At 45.6% G+C, this 22,353-nt stretch overlaps 1 protein-coding gene across 3 annotated transcripts in view; it reads left to right on the top strand.

The window, feature by feature from the left end:
• Positions 1 to 6,516: 6,516 nt before the first annotated feature.
• The window catches only part of LOC121558374 (RNA binding protein fox-1 homolog 1), a 394,807-nt gene continuing 378,970 nt past the window's right edge, over positions 6,517 to 22,353 (top strand). The window contains exon 1 of one of the 3 annotated variants that reach the window (XM_045214490.1): positions 6,517 to 7,016. In XM_045214490.1, coding sequence (XP_045070425.1) covers positions 6,882 to 7,016 — 135 coding nt within the window. In that variant the 5' untranslated portion in view covers positions 6,517 to 6,881. The remainder of the gene's footprint in view (positions 7,017 to 22,353) is intronic. The other 2 variants (XM_045214489.1, XM_041871773.2) reach the window with 2 other exon arrangements.

Below are 22,353 nucleotides of genomic sequence, written 5' to 3'. Positions count from 1 at the left end.
TATATAGATTTTCTATTGTGTTATTGACGGTACGTTTTGTTTATTCAATATGTAACTCTGTGTTGTTGTTTTTTATATTGCGCTGCTTTGCTTTATCTTGGCCAGGTCGCAGTTGTAAATGAGAACTTGTTCTCAACTGGCTTACCTGGTTAAATAAAGGTTAAAAAATAAAATAAAATAAAAAGGTCCTTAGCAAAAGTTCTGACACTGTCCTGATCAAGGTGTACATTATCGTATAAGTGTTCACATGTCAGAGTGGGATGGTGAGCCATTCTAACGTTGAGCAGTGAGGCACAGTCCACAGTCATCTGTCAATTTATTTTGTAGATCAACTGTCCTGGGAACTTTTCTTGGTAGGAGGGTGGACACAACTATATTGGTTGTTGGGAACATAGCCTGTGCCCGTTCTGCCACTCTTCTCACTGCCCCAGATACATTTTTACCTTTGGCACGAAGGTCGTTTGTGCCAGTGTGGATGATGATGTTGTCGGGGGTGTCAATCCTGGTCTGACTGAGTAGCTGCATTGCACTCTCAGTTGTAGGACCCCAGAACTTATACACCTGGTGTCTAGGGAATAATATTTTTTGCACCAAGAACTTCCCATTTGAATCGATAAGGATTGCAGTTGTGGGTGATTGTCTGGGTGGAGCAGACTGGGAGGCTGGAGCAGACTGGGAGGCTGGTATTCTGACCTGGGCTGGAGCAGACTGGGAGGCTGGTAGGTTGACTTGGTCTGGAGCAGACTGGGAGGATGGTAGGCTGACCTGGGCTGGAGCACACTGTGCTGGAGCAGACTGGGAGGCTGGTAGGCTGACCTGGGCTGGAGCAGACTGGGAGGCTGGTAGGCTGACCTGGGCTGGAGCAGACTGGGAGGCTGGTAGGTTGACCTGGGCTGGAGCAGACTGGGAGGCTGGTTGGCTGACCTGGGCTGGAGCAGACTGGGAGGCTGGTAGGGTGACCTGGGCTGGAGCAGACTGGGAGGCTGGTAGGTTGATCTGGGCTGGAGCAGACTGGGAGGCTGGTGCAGTGTCATTAGGCTGTGTGGTGGAGGCCATGCTGGTTATGCTGGTCTCAGGTTCTGCCTGTGTTGTACCAAGCTGGTGGACATGTTCTCTAGATGCAGAGGACATAATGACTAGCTGCTGGTTGAGGGTGTCAATGTACTTCTCTCTAGCTCCTCTCTTGTTGTGCTCAGATGGTATCGGAGATCATCATTTGTCTGACTCAGTTTGTCCATTCTGCTTTCTAATTGAGCAATAGATGTTCTGCTCTCCTCCCTGAACTGTTTCATCTCTTCTTTTAGTTTCTGGACAGTGTCATCCTCTTGAAGCTTGTTCTCTCTGAGTTCTATGACCTCTGCTTCAACTAGAGAGAGGGTGTTGTGGAAACGTTGCATAGCAGGTTTTCTTGGTGTTTTAGGCATGTCCTTCGCTCTGTCTGCTGCAGGTGAGGTAGGTAGAGGGACACAGAGGGCTTCTTGATGGGTCACAGAGGCTGTTGGGGGTGTTGGGGCCTGCTTTTCTCCATCATCTCCCTCTACTTTTTCCTCAGCTTCTGAGATGAGTTCAACTTCTACTTTTAGGGTAGCAAACACATTCTCAAAAGCCTGGAGGCTTGAATCATTGCCTTGTAGCAATACAGTTCCATTATTGTATAAGTTGACTGTTTGATATGTGTTGCTCTGGTCCACTTCTTAAAAAATGCTGATCTAACAGCCTTGGCTGATGCCTCTCTTTTTTGAGAGCGGAAACGGTTGCAATTAACCCTTTTCCATATGTGTCCTCGTTTGGTATTAAATATTACATTTATTCTTGTTTTGCAACTGGTAAGCTATGCAACAGGCATTCATGGTTCTGTCCCATCATCAAACCTTTGAAACGTTTCTTAGCTTTCTCCGTTTTGATGTCTGGTGGGTAAACAATTTCCATAGCAACGCTGGTGATGTTGCCGACAATGTTGCAATATAAGCCTACCTTTTCCCAAACAGTGTTGTTTCTTGTATTATTGTCTCTAGTGTCTTTAGAGAACTGTTTTACTTTGATGTCCTTTTTCTTCTGTCCTTCTTTTGTCTTTCTATTGTGCTGTTGACTAGCATTTTTTTTGTTAGCTAGCTTCTTTTAGGAGTCCCTAGCAACTGCTTAGCAACTGGTAAACAATCCAGCTAGCTAAGATAACTGCACAATTTTATAAAAATAGATACTTTTTCACAAGCCTATCTTCTTCATTTGTTGCTTGTTTTGTCTCCCATTCAGTCTCTCTCTCCCTCTCTCTCTCTCTCTGCCTCCCTCTCCCCCTCTCTCTCTGGCTCTCTCTCTCTTCCTCTCTCCCTGCCTCTCTCTCTCTCCCCCCCTCTCTCTGCCTCTCTGCCTCTCTCTCCCCCTCTCTCTGCCTCTCTCTCTCTCTCTCTCTCTCTCTCTCTCTCTCTCTCTCTCTCTCTCTCTCTCTCTCTCTCTCTCTCTCCCCCTCTCTCTGCCTCTCTCCGCCTCTCTCTCTCTCTGCCTCTCTCCGCCTCTCTCTCTCTCGCTCTCTCTCTCTCTCTCTCTCTCTCTCTCTCTCTCTCTTTCTCTTTCTGCCCCTCTCTCTCTCTGCCTCTCTCTCTCCCCCCTCTCTCTCTGCCCCCTCTCCTCTCTCTCTCTCTCTCTCTCTCTCTCTCTCTCTCTCTCTCTCTCGCTCTGTCTTGTTGCCTCTCTCTGCCTCTCTCTCCCTCTCTCTCTTTCTTCCTCTCTCTCTCTTTTCCTCACTCTCTCTCCATCTCTCTCCCTGCCTCTCTCTCTGCCTTCTGTTTCTATCTCTCATCCTTTCTGTCACAGTGTGATGAGGAGGTGTGTGTGTGTCAGGTCTGATGGTTGGTGGGGTCGTCAGCTCTCAGGGTTTTCCTGCTAGACACTGCTGAACTGTTACTGTATGTGACAGCCCCTCACGCACACGCACAGTCACGCACAGTCATGCACAGTCACACACAGTCACACACACACACACATTAGGGAAAGCGACATGTTAATGGGAGTTAAAGCGTTGTAATGACTGAGCTTGGTATGAGCAGGGAGCCCTGGTGTTTACCCCTGCGACACACACACACACACACACAAATACAAGCGAGCACAGAGCAGCCAGCCCTTGCGTTTGGCCCTGCGCTCTGACACGTCGCTCCTCATCACTGTCTGACTCTGAGAATGCTTCCCCTCCTCATCTCCTCTTCTCCTCCTCCCCTCTTCCCATCCTCCTCTACTCTCTCCTTTCCTATACCTTATCCTTCCCCTCTTCCCCTACTCTCTCTTACCTATACCATATCCTTCCCCTCCTTCCCTACTCTCTCTTTTCCTACACCCTATCCTTCCCCTCCTCCTCTACTCTCTCTTTCCTACACTCCAAATTTCCCCTCCTCCTCTACTCTCTCCTTTCCTACACCCTATCCTTCCCCTCCTCCTCCCCTCTTCCCCTCCTCCTCTACTCTCTCCTTTCCTACACCATATCTTTCCCCTCCTCCCCTACTCTCTCCTTTCCTACACCCTATCCTTCCCCTCCGCCTCTACACTCTCTTTCCTACACCTTATCCTTCCCCTCCTCCTCTACTCTCTCATTTCCTACACCCCATCCTTCCCCTCCTCCTCCCTCTCTCCTCCCCTCCCCTCTTCTACTTTCATAGTAGATCTTTCCTTATTTTTCCAACCTCTCCTCCATCCCTTCTTGACCCCTAGACATTTTCATCACCATGGCTCTACGTTCAGTGGCCAGTTTATTAGGTACACCAAATCGTTCACCAAAATTGATCGCTCCTACAGACAGTGAGTCTTCTTCCCTCCCTCCCTCCCCCTCCCCTCCCCTCCCCTCTCCTTTCCTCTTCTTGTGCATGTGTGTGTGTGTGTGTGTGTGTGTGTGTGTGTGTGTGTGTGTGTGTGTGTGTGTGTGTGTGTGTGTGTGTGTGTGTGTGTGTGTGTGCGTGAGGTAGCTCAGTTGGTAGAGCATGGCGTTTGCAACGCCAGGGTTGTGGGTTTGATTCCCACGGGGGGCCGGTATGAAAATAAAAAAGAATAATGTATGCACTAACTGTAAGTCGCTCTGGATAAGAGCGTCTGCTAAATGACGTAAATGTAAATGTATGTGTGTGTGGTAGATAATGCGTCCCAGTCAGTAGATGATGGTAACCTCCTCCTGTACAACAGTAATGTACTAATTACTATTTTTTGGTGTTTCTACTCTGGAGAAAGAGATTTACTGAGAAAGCTCTGGAAGGTTAATAAATGACTCTGTTCTGGTGTTTTCACTCTGGAGAAGGAGATGTACTGAGAAAGATCTGGAAGGTTATAAATGACTACGTTTTGGTGTTATCACTCTGGAGAAGGAGATTTACTGAGAAAGATCTGGAAGGTTATAAATGACTCTGTTCTGGTGTTTTCACTCTGGAGAATGAGATTTACTGAGAAAGATCTGGAAAGTTAATAAATGACTCTGTTCTGGTGTTTTCATTATGGAGAAGGAGATATACTGAGAAAGATCTGGAAGGTTATAAATGACTCTGTTTTGGTGTTTTCATTCTGGAGAAGGAGATTTACAGAGAAAGCTCTGGAAGGTTAATAAATAGGTGTGTATGATTCAACACCATTGGTTGACTAATCTGTTTAAGTTCATGTTTATTTATCCACATTACTGGGACCTTAGCTGCTATCTAATCTCACCCAGCCTCTCAGCCTTTCACTATCAAATCTCACCCAGCTGCTCAGCCTTTCACTATCAAATCTCACCCAGCCTCTCAAACTTTCACTATCATATCTCACCCATCCTCTCAGCCTTACACTATCAAATCTCACCCATCCTCTCAGCCTTTCACTATCAAATCTCACCCAGCCTCTCAGCCTTTCACTATCAAATCTCACCCATCCTCTCAGCCTTTCACTATCTAATCTCACCAATCCTCTCAGCCTTTCACTATAAAATGCCATCACTACCCCGCTGGTCTAGCTTTTAACAACACACACACATGCACTCAGGCACACATGCATGTAGGTCCATTAGAGTGGTAAATAATGAACAGAATAGTAGGATAACTTTAAATCTGATTCTGAAGCTCTGGCAGTATAGCTGTATTGTTTTACATGATGTGTAGGTCGACATTGGAACAGAGAAATATTTATGTTATGCTTACTGTAGGTCTCTCTCTCTCTCTCTCTCTCTCTCTCTCTCTCTTTCTCGCTCTCTAACTCTCCCTCTTTTAACGAATCAAATCGTTTGATTTTATAGATCATGGTTTTGTTTATGGTTGTGTGAAGAGAAGATGGTTAATAAAAAGGTTTTGTAGTGATGGAGTTCTCTGTCTGTAGACGTTTTAGCTTTTAGGTTATTCACAGATGATGCAGCCCCGTTTTAGTTTATTATGATGCATTATTTAGAGAGAGAGAGGAAGAGAGAGAAGGAGAAATGAAGAAGGGAAGAGAGGAAGAGAGGAAGAGAAGGAGGGAGAGAGAGAGAGAGAGAGAGAGAGAGAGAGAGAGAGAGAGAGAGAGAGAGAGAGAGAGAGAGAGAGAGAGAGAGAGAGAGAGAGAGAGAGAGAGAGAGAGAGAGAGAGAGAGAGAGAGACATAGAGCTTCCTAAATGTTGTTTTTCTCCTATCTATTTAATTGATGTTTCATGAGAAGCTTTCAGATTTTAATCATTTATGTATTTCTTTCAGAATTTGTTTGACATTCTGTGAGTAAGTGGCTTTTACATGTTATTTTTGCAGCAGAACATTCGAGAGCTTTTGTGGTCATTTTTATTTCATGGTACAATAACAAACAAGCTAACTATTTGAGGAAATACAAGCTCAGGTGATATTCGATTTTAACTTAGTTTGTAAATGTTTTGCCCTAATTCATGAATTAATTACTATCGAATTAACATTAGGCTACACTTTATTCATTTAAACTTTGTTCATGATGTGTAACAATACAAATTGCATGTGTATATTTTTTACAATAATTAGGCCTGTTAATTTAATTGTTTAAAATGTTAAATCGATCCATTGCTGCGTCGTCTCTTTACCATCTCTGTTGAGCAGCCAGGCAATTGATGCCTCAGATCACAACCTCAGATCTACGGTCCATCCCCCCAGAAACAGCTCCATTCAGCTCTCACCAGGCCAGACGGCCCTGCCCACACCCTGCAGCCCAAAACACGGCTCCCTGATCGGTAAGTCACCGTCACACCTCCTGGTCCTCCGCTGTACCCTTCTCCTCTCCGTGACACACACACAAAAGCTAACACACACAAACACACACTGTGTCTATGGCTGAGTCCCTTTATAATGGTGAAAGTGTGCAAGGGAGGTTGGGTTAGTGTTTTGGTGGGGGGTAGACGTCGGTCGTTGGATGATGACCCGGGAAGAACCGGTAACGGAAAATGACAGTCAGCATATAACAGAGCCTGGTGGCAGAGAAATTAATCCGACTGAGAGCGAGAAAGAGAGATAGAGCTTGCAACATTTACATCGGGCACGACACGCACCCAGGCATTCTATTTCCTCCCTCCATGCACACAAACTCTCATTCTCTCATAGCTCTGTTGTACGCGGGCTGCTTCGGCACGCCATCTCTTCACACACACACACGCGCGCGCACTGCAGCCAGTGCGCACACACTGACACACACAAACTCTCTTCGTCAGCTTTCCTCTGCACGCGAAGGCTGTCCCACTCAGTGCGCACTCGACATTACCGTTATTCTATTGCGCAAGACACGGGACTGTCCGGGCTCTGAAAAGAAATCCACACAACAACCCGGTGAACGTTAAACCTCGGCTGACATCGGTAAAGAAATAACGGGACCGGGCCCACTGCACTGCATTTCAGCACGTGGACAGAAACATACAGACAGACCGGGTTCTGGCATCGGGACTCACGCGCTGCATGCAAGCCCTGTACGCCGCCTCCACGCACAGAATGCAGCATCCCCTGACCGGAGGAACGTGCGTGGCGATGCCCAACGTAGACATGTGTCCTCAACTGTCCCGCGCTGCTCTCACCTTTATGTACCTCCAGCAGGTGAGTGGCTGGGCTGGTTGCGTGTGTGTGTGTGTGTGTGTGTGTGTGATTTTGCTCCTGTTGAGAAAAATATCTCTAGATCGTGGGAAAATGGTGCTGCACTCTGCTATTTGTATATGAGAAAATATGCATGTGGCATATATTACATCAGTTATGTTTTTATATGAGGAAATATTCGTGCTTGTAGCCTATATTACCTCAGTTATGTTTTTATATGAGGAAATATTCATGCTTGAAGCCTATATTACATCAGGTAGCCTATGGCTGAGTATAGGCCTAGGCTAAACCGATTTTGATATGGTTTTGATAGTATCTTGGTTATTGTGTTGATAGTATCTTGGTTATTATTTCTAACACAGGGCACCATCTCATTCGGGATTATCAGTCAGAGATGAAATGTTGTGAATAGGACCATATAGCTATATTTTACCTGTGTTTAAATGTGGCCATGCATGTGTTAGTATGTTGACCTACCATCATGTTAGTATGTTGACCTACCATCATGTGAGTATGTTGACCTACCATCATGTGAGTATGTTGACCTACCATCATGTGAGTATGTTGACCTACCATCATGTGAGTATGTTGACCTACCATCATGTTAGTATGTTGACCTACCATCATGTTAGTATGTTGACCTACCATCATGTGAGTATGTTGACCTAACATCATGTTAGTATGTTGACCTACCTTCATGTTAGTATGTTGACCTACCATCATGTTAGTATGTTGACCTACCATCATGTTAGTATGTTGACCTACCATCATGTTAGTATGTTGACCTACCATCATGTTAGTATGTTGACCTACCATCATGTGAGTATGTTGACCTACCATCATGTGAGTATGTTGACCTACCATCATGTGAGTATGTTGACCTACCATCATGTGAGTATGTTGACCTACCATCATGTGAGTATGTTGACCTACCATCATGTTAGTATGTTGACCTACCATCATGTGAGTATGTTGACCTAACATCATGTTAGTATGTTGACCTACCTTCATGTTAGTATGTTGACCTACCATCATGTTAGTATGTTGACCTACCATCATGTTAGTATGTTGACCTAACATCATGTTAGTTGCTGTGTTCTGTAAACAATTTGTAGGCCTAACCATGATGGTGGTGTACCTAATAAACTTTCCCTAATTTTCAAGTCTTTTTTAGCACATTTAACATTAAATAGAATAATATACTCTCTCTGCCTCTCTCTCTCTCTCTCTCTCCCCCCCCCCTCTCTCTCTCTCTCTGTCCCCCCCCCTCTCTCTTTCTCTGCATCGCTCTCTCTCTGCATCTCTCTCTCTCTCTGCATCTCTCTCTCTCTCTCTCTCTCTCTCTCTCTCTCTCTCTCTCTCTCTCTCTCTCTCTCTCTCAGAAGTTTACGTACACTTAGGTTGGAGTCATTAAAACTCATTTTTCAACCACTCAATACATTTCTTGTTAATAAACTATAGTTTTGGCAAGTCGGTTAGGACATCTACTTTGTGCATGACACAAGTAAGTTTTCCAACAATTGTTTACAGACAGATTATTTCACTTATAATTCACTGTATAACAATTCCAGTGGGTCAGAAGTTTACATACACTAAGTTGACTGTGCCTTTAAACAGCTTGGAAAATTCCAGAAAATGAGCTTCTGAAAGGCTAATTGACATCATTTGAGTCAATTTGAGGTGTACATGTGGATGTATGTCACGCCCTGACCTTTAAATGCCTGTTGTTTCTCGTTGGTTTGGTCAGGGTGTGAATTTCTATTTATAGATTCTATACATAGAAATTGTGGTTACCAATCAGAGGCAGCTGTCGATCGTTGTCTCTGATTGGGGATCATACTTAGGTAGCCATTTTGCCTACCTATGTTGTGGGATCTGACTATAAGTCGCTTTGGATAAAAGCGTCTGCTAAATGGCATATTATTATTATTATTATTATTATTATTATTATTATTATTATTATTATTATTATTATTATTATTATTATTATTATTATTATTATTATTATTATTACCTTGACTCTTGATAGGCTTGTTTGTGTGTAGCCATTGTGAGCTTCACGTTACGTTGCTTTTGTTGTGTTGTCATGTGTTAACTTCGTTATTAAATTTGTATGCATTCCACGCTGCACCTTCGTCCAATCCTGTACTCAACGAGCGTGACAGAAGATCCCACCACCAACGGACCAAGCAGCGTGCCCAGGAGGAGCAAACACCCTAGACACAGCGGGAAGCAACCTTGGTAGATGTCCTTCTCAGTTGGGGGAAAATTACAGAGGAGGAAGCCGTCCTTTACGGTGAGGTAACTGAGGAGGGCTGGAGTCCGGATCAACGGCGACGCCAACGGTGCCGACGACGAATGAAGCCCGAGAGACAGCCCCAATATATATATTTTTTTTGGGGGGGGGCACACGGGGTGGTCGACGAAGCAGCAGGAGGCCGTGAAAGGGCTGACTGTAGAGGAGGAGGCCGCTATTTTAGAGGACCTCCAAGACCTGCGGATCAGCAGTTTGAGAGAGGAAACCACCACATTACGGGGGCTGATTGCGAGGAGAGAGCAGGAGAGCTTCCTTCAAAAGGAGGCGCTGAAGGAGGCCCGTAGGGAGAAGGAATTAGTGGATGCACGGAGAGAGGAGCTGGCCAGGCAACAGAATGAGCGTGTGTTCATTGAGGAACCTAGTTATGCGGAGATACGCACTGTGTCGCCAGTGCGCCTTCACAGCCCAGTGCGTCCTGTGCCAGCGCCCCACACGTGTCGTGCGAAAGTGGGCATCCAGCCAGGACGGGTTGTGCCGGCTCAACACTCCAGGTCTCCAGTGCGCCTCCACAGTCCAGTATATCCTGCGCCAGTCCTACGCACTGTGTCGCCAGTGCGCGTTCACAGCCCAGTGCGTCCTGTGCCAGCGCCCCGCACGTACCGTGCGAAAGTGGGCATCCAGCCAGGACGGGTTGTGCCAGCTTTACACTCCAGACCTCCAGTACGCCTCCACGATCCAATATATCCTGCTCCGGTTCTACGCACAGTGTCACCAGTGCGCCTCCCCAGCCTGGTACGCCCCGTACCTGCTCCCCGCACCAAACCAGTGGGGCTTGTCGCCAGCCCGGTACGCCCCGTACCTGCTCCCCGCACCAAACCAGTGGGGCGTGTCGCCAGCCCGGTACGCCCCGTACCTGCTCCCCGCACCAAACCAGTGGTGCGTGTATCCAGTCCGGTACGGCCCGTGCCTGCTCCTCGCACCATACCAGTGGGGCGTGTCGCCAGCCCGGTACGCCCCGTACCTGCTCCCCGCACCATACCAGTGGTGCGTGTTCCCAGTCCGGCACGGCCCGTGCCTGCTCCTCGCACCAGACCAGTGGTGCGTGTTCCCAGTCCGGCACGGCCCGTGCCTGCTCCTCGCACCAGACCAGTGGTGCGTGTTCCCAGCCCGGTGTGACCCGTACCTGCTCCCCACACCAAACCAGTGGAGTGGGTCGCCAGCCCGGTATGCCCTGTACCTACTCCCCGCACCAAACTAGTGGTGTGCGTATCCAGTCTGGTACGGCCCATACCTGCTCCTCGCACCAAACCAGTGGGGCGTGTCGCCAGCCCGGTACGCCCCGTACCTGCTCCCCGCACCATACCAGTGGTGCGTGTTCCCAGTCCGGCACGGCCCGTGCCTGCTCCTCGCACCAGACCAGTGGTGCGTGTTCCCAGTCCGGCACGGCCCGTGCCTGCTCCTCGCACCAGACCAATGGTGCGTGTTCCCAGCCCGGTGTGACCCGTACCTGCTCCCCACACCAAACCAGTGGAGCGGGTCGCCAGCCCGGTATGCCCTGTACCTACTCCCCGCACCAAACTAGTGGTGTGCGTATCCAGTCTGGTACGGCCCATACCTGCTCCTCGCACCAAACCAGTGGTGCATGTCTCCAGTCCGGCACGGCCCGTGCCTGCTCCTCGCACCAAACCAGTGGTGCGCGTCTGCAGTCCGGCACGGCCCGTGCCTGCTCCGCGCACCAAACCAGTGGTGGGTGTTCCCAGCCCGGTGCGGCCCATGCCTGTTCCTCGCACCAGACAAGTGGTGCGTGTCCCCAGCCCGCTACGGCTGGTGCCAGAGCAGTCCACTCCACCGGTGCCCAGTCCACCTCCGGTCAGCTGCTCCACTCCTGTGCCAGAGCAGTCAGCTCCACCAGTGCCCAGTCCAGCTCCGGTCAGCTGCTCCACTCCAGTGCCAGAGCAGTCCGCTCCACCGGGGTCCAGTTCAGCTCCGGTCAGCAGCTCCACTCCAGTGCCAGAGCAGTCCGCTCTACCGGTGCCTAGTCCAGCTCCGGTCAGCTGCTCCTCTCCAGTGCCAGAGCAGTCCGCTCCACCGGGGTCCAGTTCAGCTCCGGAAGCATCGCGCCGAGGTCCAGACCGGACCAGGGATGCAACGGGGAGGCAGTAAGAGAGAGGACGTCACGCCCGGAGCCGGAGCCGCCACCGAGGCTAGATGCCCACCCGGACCCTCCCCTGTTAAGTTAGGTTTTGCGGCCGGAGTCCGCACTTTTTTTTGGGGGGGGGGTACTGTCACGGCCTGACCTTTAAATGCCTGTTTTTTCTCGTTGGTTTGGTCAGGGTGTGAATTTATATGTATAGATTCTATGTTATTGTGTTTCTATGTTGGCCGGGTGTGGTTCCCTATCAGAGCCAGCTGTCGATCGTTGTCTCTGACTGGAGATCATACTTAGGTAGCCATTTTGCCAACCTATGTTGTGGGATCTTGACTCTTGTTTGGCTTGTTTGTGTGTAGCCATTGTGAGCTTCACGTTACGTTGCTTTTGTTGTTTTGTCATGTGTTTACTTAGTTAATAAACATGTATGTATTTCACGCTGCACCTTGGTCCAATCCTGTACTCTACGAGCGTGACAATGTATTTCAAGGCCTACCTTCAAACTAAGTGCATCTTTGCTTGACATCATGGGAAAATCAAAAGAAATCAGCCAAGACCTCAGATAAACAATTGTAGACCTCTACACGTTTGGTTCATCCTTGGGAGCAATTTCCAAATGCCTGAAGGTACCACGTTCATCTATACAAACAATAGTACACAAGTATAAACACCATGGGACCACGCAGCCATCATACCGCTCAGGAAGGAGATGTGTTCTGCCTCCTAGAGATGAACATACTTTGGTGTGAAAAGTGCAAATCAATCCCAGAACAACAGCAAAGGACCTTGTGAAGATGCTGGAGGAAACAGGTACAAAAGTAGCTATATCCACAGTAAAACAAGTCCTATGTCGACATAACCTGAAAGGCCGCTCAGCAAGGAAAAAGCCACTGCTCCAAAACCGCCATAAAAAAGCCAGACTACGGTTTGCAACTGCACATGGGGACAAAGATCGTACTTTTTGGAGAAATGTCCTCTATTCTGAAGAAACAAAAATATAACTGTTTTGACCATTGTTATGTTTGGAGGAAAAAGGTGGTTGCTTGCAAGCCCAAGAACACCATCCCAACTGTGATGCACGGGGTGGCAGCATTATGCTGTGGGGGTGCTTTGCTGCAGGAGGGACTGGTGCACTTCACAAAATAGATGGCATCATGAGGAAGGAAAATTATGTGGATATATTGAAGCAACATCTCAAGACATGAGTCAGGAAGTTAAAGCTTGGTCGCAAATGGTTCTTCCAAATGGACAATGCTTCCAAATACTAATTGAGTGTATGTAAACCTAATTAATTCTCTCTAATATTATTCTGACATTTCACATTCTTAAAATAAAGTGGTGATCCTAACTGACATAAGACAGGTAATTTTTTACTAGGATTAAATGTTAGGAATGTTGAAAAACTGAGTTTAAATGTATTTGGCTAAGGTGTATGTAAACTTCCGACTTCAACTGTATATGCTTGAACAGAGTTCCCCATTTAATTTTTTATTTATTTATTTAACCTTTATTTAACCAGGTAAGCCAGTTGAGAACAAGTTCTCATTTACAACTGCGACCTGGCCAAAATAAAGTAAAGCAGTGCGATAAAAAAAACAACACAGTGTTACATATGGGGTAAACAAAACATAAAGTCAAAAATACAACAGAAAATATATATACAGTGTGTGTGAATGTAGTAAGTTATGGAGGTAAGGCAATAAATAGGCCATAGTGCAAAATAATTTCAATTAGTATTAACACTGGAATGATAGATGTGCAAAAGATGATGTGCAAATAGAGATACTGGGGTGCAAAATAAATAACAATATGGGGATGAGGTAGTTGGGTGGGCTAATTTCAGAATGGCTGTGTACAGGTGCAGTGATCGGTAAGCTGCTCTGACAACTGACGCTTAAAGTTAGTGAGGGAGATAAGAGTCTCCAGCTTCAGAGATTTTTGCAGTTCGTTCCAGTCATTGGCAGCAGAGAACTGGAAGGAATGGCGGCCAAAGGAGGTGTTGGCTTTGGGGATGACCAGTGAGATATACCTGCTGGAGCGCAGACTATGGGTGGGTGTTGCTATGGTGACCAGTGAGCTAAGATAAGACGGGGATTTGCCTAGCAGTGATTTATAGATGACCTGGAGCCAGTGGGTTTGGCGACGAATATGTAGTGAGGGCCAGCCAACAAGAGTGTACAGGTCGCAATGGTGGGTATTATATGGGGCTTTGGTGACAAAACGGATGGCACTGTGATAGACTACATCCAATTTGCTGAGTAGAGTGTTGGAGGCTATTTTGTAAATGACATCGGCGAAGTCAAGGATCGGTAGGATAGTCAGTTTTACGAGGGCATGAGTGAAGGAGGCTTTGTTGCGAAATAGGAAGCCAATTCTAGATCTAACTTTTGATTGGAGATGCTTAATGTGAGTCTGGAAGGAGAGTTTACAGTCTAACCAGACACCTAGGTATTTGTAGTTGTCCAAATACTCTAGGTCAGACCCGCCGAGAGTAGTGATTCTAGTCGGGTGGGCGGGTGCAAGCAGCGTTCGGTTGAAGAGCATGCATTTAGTTTTACTAGTTTTTAAGAGCAGTTGGAGGCTACGGAATGAGTGTTGTATGGCGTTGAAGCTCGTTTGGAGGTTTGTTAACACAGTGTCCAATGAAGGGCCAGATGTATACAAAACGGTATCGTCCACATAGGCGTGGATCCGAGCGTCACCAGCAGCAAGAGCGACATCATTGATATACACAGAGAATATAGTTGGCCCGAGATTTGAACCCTGTGGCACCCCCATAGAGACGGCCAGAGGTCCAGACAACAAGCCCTCCGTTTTGACACATTGAACTCTATCTGAGAAGTAGTTGGTGAACCAGGCGAGGCAGTCATTAGAGAAATCAAGGCTATTTAGTCTGCCAATAAGAATGCGGTGGTTGACAGAGTCGAAAGCCTTGGCCAGGTCGATGAAGATGGCTGCGCAGTACTGTATTTTATCGATCGCGTTTATAATATCGTTTAGGACCTTGAGCGTGGCTGAGGTGCACCCATGACCAGCTCGGAAACTGGATTGCATAGCGGAGAAGGTACGGTGGGATTCGAAATGGTCTGTGATTTGTTTGTTAACTTGGCTTTCAAATACTTCCGAAAGGCAGGGCAGGATGGATATAGGTCTATAACAGTTTGGATCTAGTGTCACCCCTTTGAAGAGGGGGATAACCGCGGCAGCTTTCCAATCGCTGGGGATCTCAGACGTTACGAAAGAGAGGTTGAACAGGCTAGTAATAGGGGTTGCCACAATTTCGGCGGCTAATTTTAGAAGAAAGGGTCCAGATTGTCTAGCCCAGCTGATTTGTAGGGGTCCAGATTTTTCAGCTCTTTCAGAACATCAGCTGTCTGAATTTGTGTGACGGAGAAGCGGGGGGTCTGGGGGGCATGGGCAAGTTGCAGCGGAGGGTGCAGAGCTGGATGCTGGGGTAGTGGTAGCCAGGTGGAAAGCATGGCCAGCCGTAGCAAAATGCTTGTTGAAATTCTCAATTATTGCCTCAGTGCAGTGGTCAGTTGGGAGGAGGTGCTCTTATTTTCCATGGACTTTACAGTGTCCCAAAACTTTTTGGAATTAGTGCTACAGGATGCACATTTCTGTTTGAAAAAGCTAGCCTTTGCTTTCCTAACTGATTGTGTATATTGGTTCCTGACTTCCCTAAAAATGTGCATATCACGGGGGCTGTTCGATGCTAATGCAATATGCCACAGGATGTTTTTGTGCTGGTCAAGGGCAGTCAAGTCTGGGGTTAACCAGGGGCTGTTCTTAGTTCTGCATTTTTTAAATGGGGCATGCTTATTTAAGATTGAGAGGAAAGCACATTTAAAGAACAACCAGGCATCCTCTACTGACGGAATGAGGTCAATATCCATCCAGGATACCCGGGCCAGGTCAATTAGAAAGGCCTGCTCGCTAAAGTGTTTTAGGGAGCGTTTGACAGTGATGAGGGGTGGTCGTTTGATCGCGGACCCATTACGTACGCAGGCAATAAGGCAGTGATCGCTGAGATCCTGGTTGAAGACAGCAGAGGTGTATTTAGAGGGTACATTTGTCAGGATGATATCTATGAGCGTGCCCATGTTTACAGATTTAGGTTTGTACCTGGTAGGTTCGTTGATCATTTGTGTGAGATTGAGGGCATCTAGTTTAGATTGTAGGTTGGCCGGGGTGTTAAGCATATCCCAGTTTAGGTCCTCAAGCAGTACAAACTCTGAGGATAGATGGGGGGCAATGAGTTCACATATGGTGTCCAGGGCACAGCTCGGGGCTGAGGGGGTTCTGTAGCAAGCGGCAACACTGAGAGACTTATTTCTGGAAAGGTGGATTTTTAGAAGTAGAAGCTCAAACTGTTTGGGCACAGAACTGGATAGTATGATAGAGCTCTGCAGGCTATATCTACAGTAGATTGCAACCCCACCCCCTTTGGCAGTTCTATCGACACGGAAAATGTTGTAGTTGGGGATGGACATTTCTGAATTTTTGGTGGCCTTCCTAAGCCAGGATTCAGACACTGCTAGAACATCAGGGTTGGCGGAGTGTGCTAACGCAGTGAATAACTCAAACTTAGGGAGTAGGCTTCGGATGTTAACGTGCAAGAAACCAAGGCTTTTACGATTACAGAAGTCAACAAATGATAACGCCTGGGGAGTAGGAGTGATACTGGGGGCTACAGGGCCTGGGTTAACCTCTACATCACCAGAGGAACAGAGGAGGAGTAGAATAAGGATATGGCTATAGGCTTTAAGTACTGGTCTTCTAGTGCGTTGGGTACAGAGAAATAAGGGGCAGGTTTCCGGGTGTTGTAGAATAGATTCAGGGCATTATGTACAGAAAAGGATATGGAAGGATATGAGTACAGTGGAGGTAAACCTAAGCGTTGGGTAACGATGAAAGAGATAGCATCACTGGAGGCACCGATTGAGTCGGTCTCCGCGTGTATGGGGGGTGGGACAAAGGAGCTATCTAAGGCAGGTTTAGCTGGGCTAGGGGATCTACAGTGAAATAGTACAATAAGAAATAACCGAAACAGCAATAAGCAAGGCATATTGACATTGGAGAGAGGCATAAAGCAATCACAGGTGTAATTCGAGAGAGCTAAGACAACAGCTGGTAATGGCGACAAAGTTTGGGCTGAGGCAAAACATAAACAAAATGTGATACCGTAAAAAGGAACAGTCCAGCAGGCATCAGCTGTTTAGCTGAGTTATCATAAGGTCCGGTGAACAGCAATAGGATAGTTCGGAGATAGTTCGGGGGCTGCTATAGCACTAGCGAGCAAGAGGCCACGGCTAGCGTGTGCTAGCGGGCCGGGGCTAGCAGATGGATCTTCGTGGTCGACGTCGTAACGGGAAGCCTGTTGTAACCACATCAGACGATTTCGTCGGGCGACCAGTCTTGTTGGATCAGCGGGGCTCCGTGTCAACACTAGGAGGTCCCGTCCGGTTGACAGAGAGGTAGATAGCCGGGAGATGGGCCTGGCTCAAGGCTAACTCAGGGCTGATTAGCCAACCACAAACGTCAATTTGGTTGCAGCTAGCTAGTAGTGAAGAATCCGGTGTTAAAGGTCCAGTGATTCAGTGATTCCGGCAGAAAATCCTATATGTTCAGGGTCGATAACGTGCTGTGCAGACAGTGCAGACTGGCCGAATAATAGTCCAGGCTAGAGCTGGCTGGCTGGTAGGCAGTGCAGGCCACGGCCACGGACAATGGTGAAGACCGCTAACGGTGGCTAATATCAAGTAGCTAGTTAGCTGGCTAGCGATGATCCGGTGTTAAGGTCCAGTGATTCAGTGGTTCCGGCAGAAAATCTGATATGCTCTGGCTCAATAGCGCGATGTGCATACTGTGCAGACTGACCGACAATTGTCCAGGCTAGAGCTGGCTGGTAGGTAGTGCAGGCCACGGCCACGGACAATGGTGAAGACCGCTAACGGTGGCTAATAGCAAGTAGCTAGTTAGGTGGCTAGCTGGCTAGTTTCAGCCAGAGGTTCTGGATAAAAATGTATGAAGAAACAACAGAATCTGTTCCACATTGGATGAGGCGGGTTGCAGGAAAGTATATTTAGTTAAAGGATGGGAAGTGAGATTGAGAAATATATACGAAAAAAACAAAAAACAAAACAAACAAAAAAACAGGCTATTTACATAAGGACACTACAGAAAACACGACCGCACTGCTATGCCACCATTAACACACACACACACACACACACACACACACACACACACACACACATACACACACACACACACACATACACACACACATACACACACACACATACACACACAGTGACTCAGTCGATTAAAACTACTGTTGTTATCATTAACAGTGAAGTGACGTGTGTAGTGACAATAGTAGTGAAATATCCGCAGCCAGATACGTTGGGTAGATTTCTGATAACATCTCCAAGCTTCTCTCTGCTCAGATTGTCATCTCTGGAATCGACAGCTACTCTACAGCTTAGCCAAGAGCTCACAGAGAGGCACTTAATAGAATAGAACAGTACAGTATAGAACAGAACAGAATAGAACAGAACAGTATAGAACAGAACAGTATAGAACAGAACAGGATAGAACAGAACAGTATAAAACAGAATAGAATAGAACAGAACAGAACAGAACAGAATAGAACAGAATAGAACAGAATAGTATAGAACAGAACAGTATAGAACAGAATAGAATAGAATAGAACAGAACAGAACAGTATAGAACATAATAGAATAGCACAGAATTAAACAGAAAATAACAGTATAGAACAGAATAGCTGTATTTAATGATTTATTTACCTGGAAAGATCAGGGTGACATCTCTCTAATATGGTTCTGGAGCATGATTTATTTACCTGGAAAGATCAGAGTGATGTCTCTCTAATATGGTTCTGGAACATGCTTTATTTACCTGGAAAGATCAGGGTGAAGTCTCTCTAATATGGTTCTGATATGTTATTTATTTTTGATTTTATTATTTTTTAGCTTATGGCACCTGGTATTCCCAGGCGGTCTTCCAGTACTAACCAGGCCTAACATTGAACAGGCACGTTCAGAGTGGTATCGCTATTTTCTTTCCGAATTAAGTCCCTTGGCTCATCTCTGCAACTCCTCCATGGGCTCGGGAGAGGCGAAGGTCGAGTTATACGTCCTCTGAAACATGACCCGCCTGGCTGCCTACTTCTTATCACACTGCTCGCTTGACCCGGATGTCAGCCGCACCAATGTGTCGGAGGAAACACTGCTCAACTGACGACCGGAGTCAGTTTGCAGGTACCTGGCCCTGTTACAAGGAGCTGCTAGAGCACGATGAGCCAAGGAAAGCCCCACCGGCCAAACCCTCCCCAAGGAAAGCCCCACCGGCCAAACCCTCCCCTACCCCGGACGGCGCTGGGACAATTGTGGGCCGTCCTATGGGGCTCCCGGTCACGGCCGGTTGTAACACAGCCTGGGATCAAACCCTTTTGAACACTGCGCCACCCAGGACTCCAGATCTGTTATTTTAAACAGTGTCTGATATGAGAGATATCGGGGTATCAGATCTGTTCACACTATATTCTCATCAACCAGACGTAATAACACACTATTCACTATTTAGTGCACTTTAACCATGGCCCATGTAGTAAGCAAATATGAAATATTTCATACATAACATATTTTTGTACGTGTGTATAATTTAGGATGTGGGACGTATCTATATTGCTGTAAAATATGATCAAATGTAATATTGATAGGTCTGCTGGTGCAAGTATATAATTCATATAAATATATGTTTACTGTTATACATGTGTAATTAAGGTGGCAGGTAGGCTATCTATCATTCTCTCATATATGAATATGTGATGGTTGCAATAAACTGGTGTGAGTACTTTCGCAATGAGCGTGTGACATTTGAAATGACTGTCATGTGTATTTAACAATTATCCTTAATTAAACTGTGACATCATTTCCCCCCCTCCCCTGATGAATCAGACAGCTAATTCAACTCAACATCCAGAGTTATGTTTTCCAATTAACTCCTTTGTTAAAAGGTTGAGCGAGCTCCACGTTAATCTGCATTGACCCTTTTTGCACTAACTTTTTTTGACTCATCACATACACTGCTGTTACTGTTTATTATCTATCCCCTTGCCTAGTCATTGTAAATAATATCATAAATAGGACTGGTGGAGCTATGTCACACATGCAGCTAACAAAGATATATGGAAATGTCTGCTCTACTCAAATTTACAACCAACTAATTGCAGCATTACCGCAAAAAGGGAAGAGGCAAGTGGAAGGGGGAGAAAGTAAGGAACTTGTCTGTCGGTCCTGGTTAAAGCAAATAGTGATAAATGAAAAAGTATACCAGTTTCATTTAAGGACCAAAAAATTCACAGCTGTGCCATATAGATTGCAATATTGTTGGGATGACATTTTCGATGTACCGATTCCATGTTTATGAACTAATACACAAAATGACGCTGGATTAAAAACATATAATTTTTCCAATTGAAATTATACAAAATTCTTGCAACCAATAGAATGTTATATATATATGGGGATGCAACCATCTCAGCTCTGCAGATTTTGCTGCGAAGAAACAGAATCATTAGATCATTTGTTTTGGTATTGTCCATATGTAGTTTGTTTTTGGTCACAGGTTCAGGAATGGCTGAAGAATTGCAATATTTACCTGGAGCTAACTCTGTAAATAGCACTGCTGGGTGATTTAAAAAGTAATAGTCAATCGATCAATAATATAATAATACTCTTAGCAAAAATGTTTATCTTTAATTTACAATGTGTAAAAACTATGATAATAGAAAGGTTCAGAACTTTTGTGAAACATCACAGCACAGTTGAAAAATATATGGTAAATAGAAATCAAAACTGGATGGTCTTCAGAGATAGATGGGAGGGGTTGAGTGGAGCTGAAGGGTGGGACTAAAAACAAACAAAAAGATAACTATTTTAAAACATACTGTGTCTGTAAAATTGATATAGTATGTATAAGCTGGAAGTAGAAGCCTAAGTATTGTTGTCCATTAGTTTACTCCAATTAGGGGAGGGTTAGTAGGATTATGGGAAAATAATAAAGGAAAATGTATTTTTAAAAACATGCATATTTTATGTATATATATATATACAAAAACATATATGGGGGATTGGAAATGATGCAGACAATTACATTGATAGAAGCCAAAATCTATCTGCAATATTAAAGCTGATCTACCCCCTAAATGTGTTCTATACAGTGGGGAGAACAAGTATTTGATACACTGCCGATTTTGCAGGTTTTCCTACTTACAAAGCATGTAGAGGTCTGACATTTTTATCATAGGTACACTTCAACTGTGAGAGACGGAATGTAAAACAAAAATCCAGAAAATCACATTGTATAATTTTTAAGTAATTAATTTGTATTTTATTGCATGACATAAGTATTTGATCACCTACCAACCAGTAAGAATTCCGACTCTCACAGACCTGTTAGTTTTTCTTTAAGAAGCCCTCCTGTTCTCCACTCATTACCTGTATTAACTGCACCTGTTTGAACTCGTTACCTGTATAAAAGACACCTGTCCACACACTCAATCAAACAGACTCCAACCTCTCCACAATGGCCAAGACCAGAGAGCTGTGTAAGGACATCCGGGATAAAATTGTAGACCTGCACAAGGCTGGGATGGGCTACAGGACAATAGGCAAGCAGCTTGGTGAGAAGGCAACAATTGTTGGTGCAAGTATTAGAAAATTGAAGAAGTTCAAGATGACGGTCAATCATCCTCGATGGATGGGGCCATGTATCGCGAGATCTTGGCCAACAACCTCCTTCCCTCAGTAAGAGCTTTGAAGATGGGTCGTGGCTGGGTCTTCCAGCATGACAACGACCCGAAACACACAGCCAGGGCAACTAAGGAGTGGCTCCGTAAGAAGCATCTCAAGGTCCTGGAATGGCCTAGCCAGTCTCCAGACCTGAACCCAATAGAAAATCTTTGGAGGGAGCTGAAACTCCGTATTGCCCAGTGACAGCCCCGAAACCTGAAGGATCTGGAGAAGGTCTGTATGGAGGAGTGGGCCAAAATCCCTGCTGCAGTGTGTGCAAACCTGGTCAAGACCTACAGGAAACATATGATCTCTGTAATTGCAAACTAAGGTTTCTGTACCAAATATTAAGTTCTGCTTTTCTGATGTATCAAATACTTATGTCATGCAATAAAATGCAAATTAATTACTTAAAAATCATACAATGTGATTTTCTGGATTTTTGTTTTAGATTCCGTCTCTCACAGTTGAAGTGTACCTATGATAAAAATTACAGACTTCTACATGCTTTGTAAGTAGGAAAACCTGCAAAATTACTTGTTCTCCCCACTGTATATAAATACACAAAATATATTAATATGTGATGATACAATAAACTGGTGTGAGTACTTACGCAGTGAGCGTGTGACATTTGAAATGACTGTCATGTGTATTTAATAATTATCCTTAATTAAACTGTGACATAATTTCTCCCCCTCCCTCCCCTGATGAATCAGACAGCTAATTTAACTCAGCATCCAGAATTATGTTTTCCAATTAACTCCTTTGTTAAAAGGTTGAGAGAGCTCCACGTTAATCTGCATTGACCTTTTTTGCACTAACTTGTTTTAATCATTACATATGCTGCTGTTACTGTTTATTATCTGTCACTTTACCCCTACCTATTTGTACATATCTACCTCCATTACCTCATACCCCTGCACATCGACTTGGTACTGGTACCCCTTGTGTATAGCCAAGTTATCGTTATTCACTGTGTATCTATTATTACGTGTTTTACTTTTCTATTATTTCTCAATTTTGTCTTTGAATTGTTGGGAAGGGCCCGTAAGCATTTCACTGTTACTGTGCCATCACACACATGTTGATGTTGTCCATCCACACCAGACACGA

This window comes from Coregonus clupeaformis, unplaced genomic scaffold (genome assembly GCF_020615455.1).
Source record: "Coregonus clupeaformis isolate EN_2021a unplaced genomic scaffold, ASM2061545v1 scaf0267, whole genome shotgun sequence".
Taxonomy (NCBI): domain Eukaryota; kingdom Metazoa; phylum Chordata; class Actinopteri; order Salmoniformes; family Salmonidae; genus Coregonus; species Coregonus clupeaformis.
Note: the sequence above shows the minus strand (reverse complement) of the source record. Positions and strands in the feature narration are given on the sequence as shown.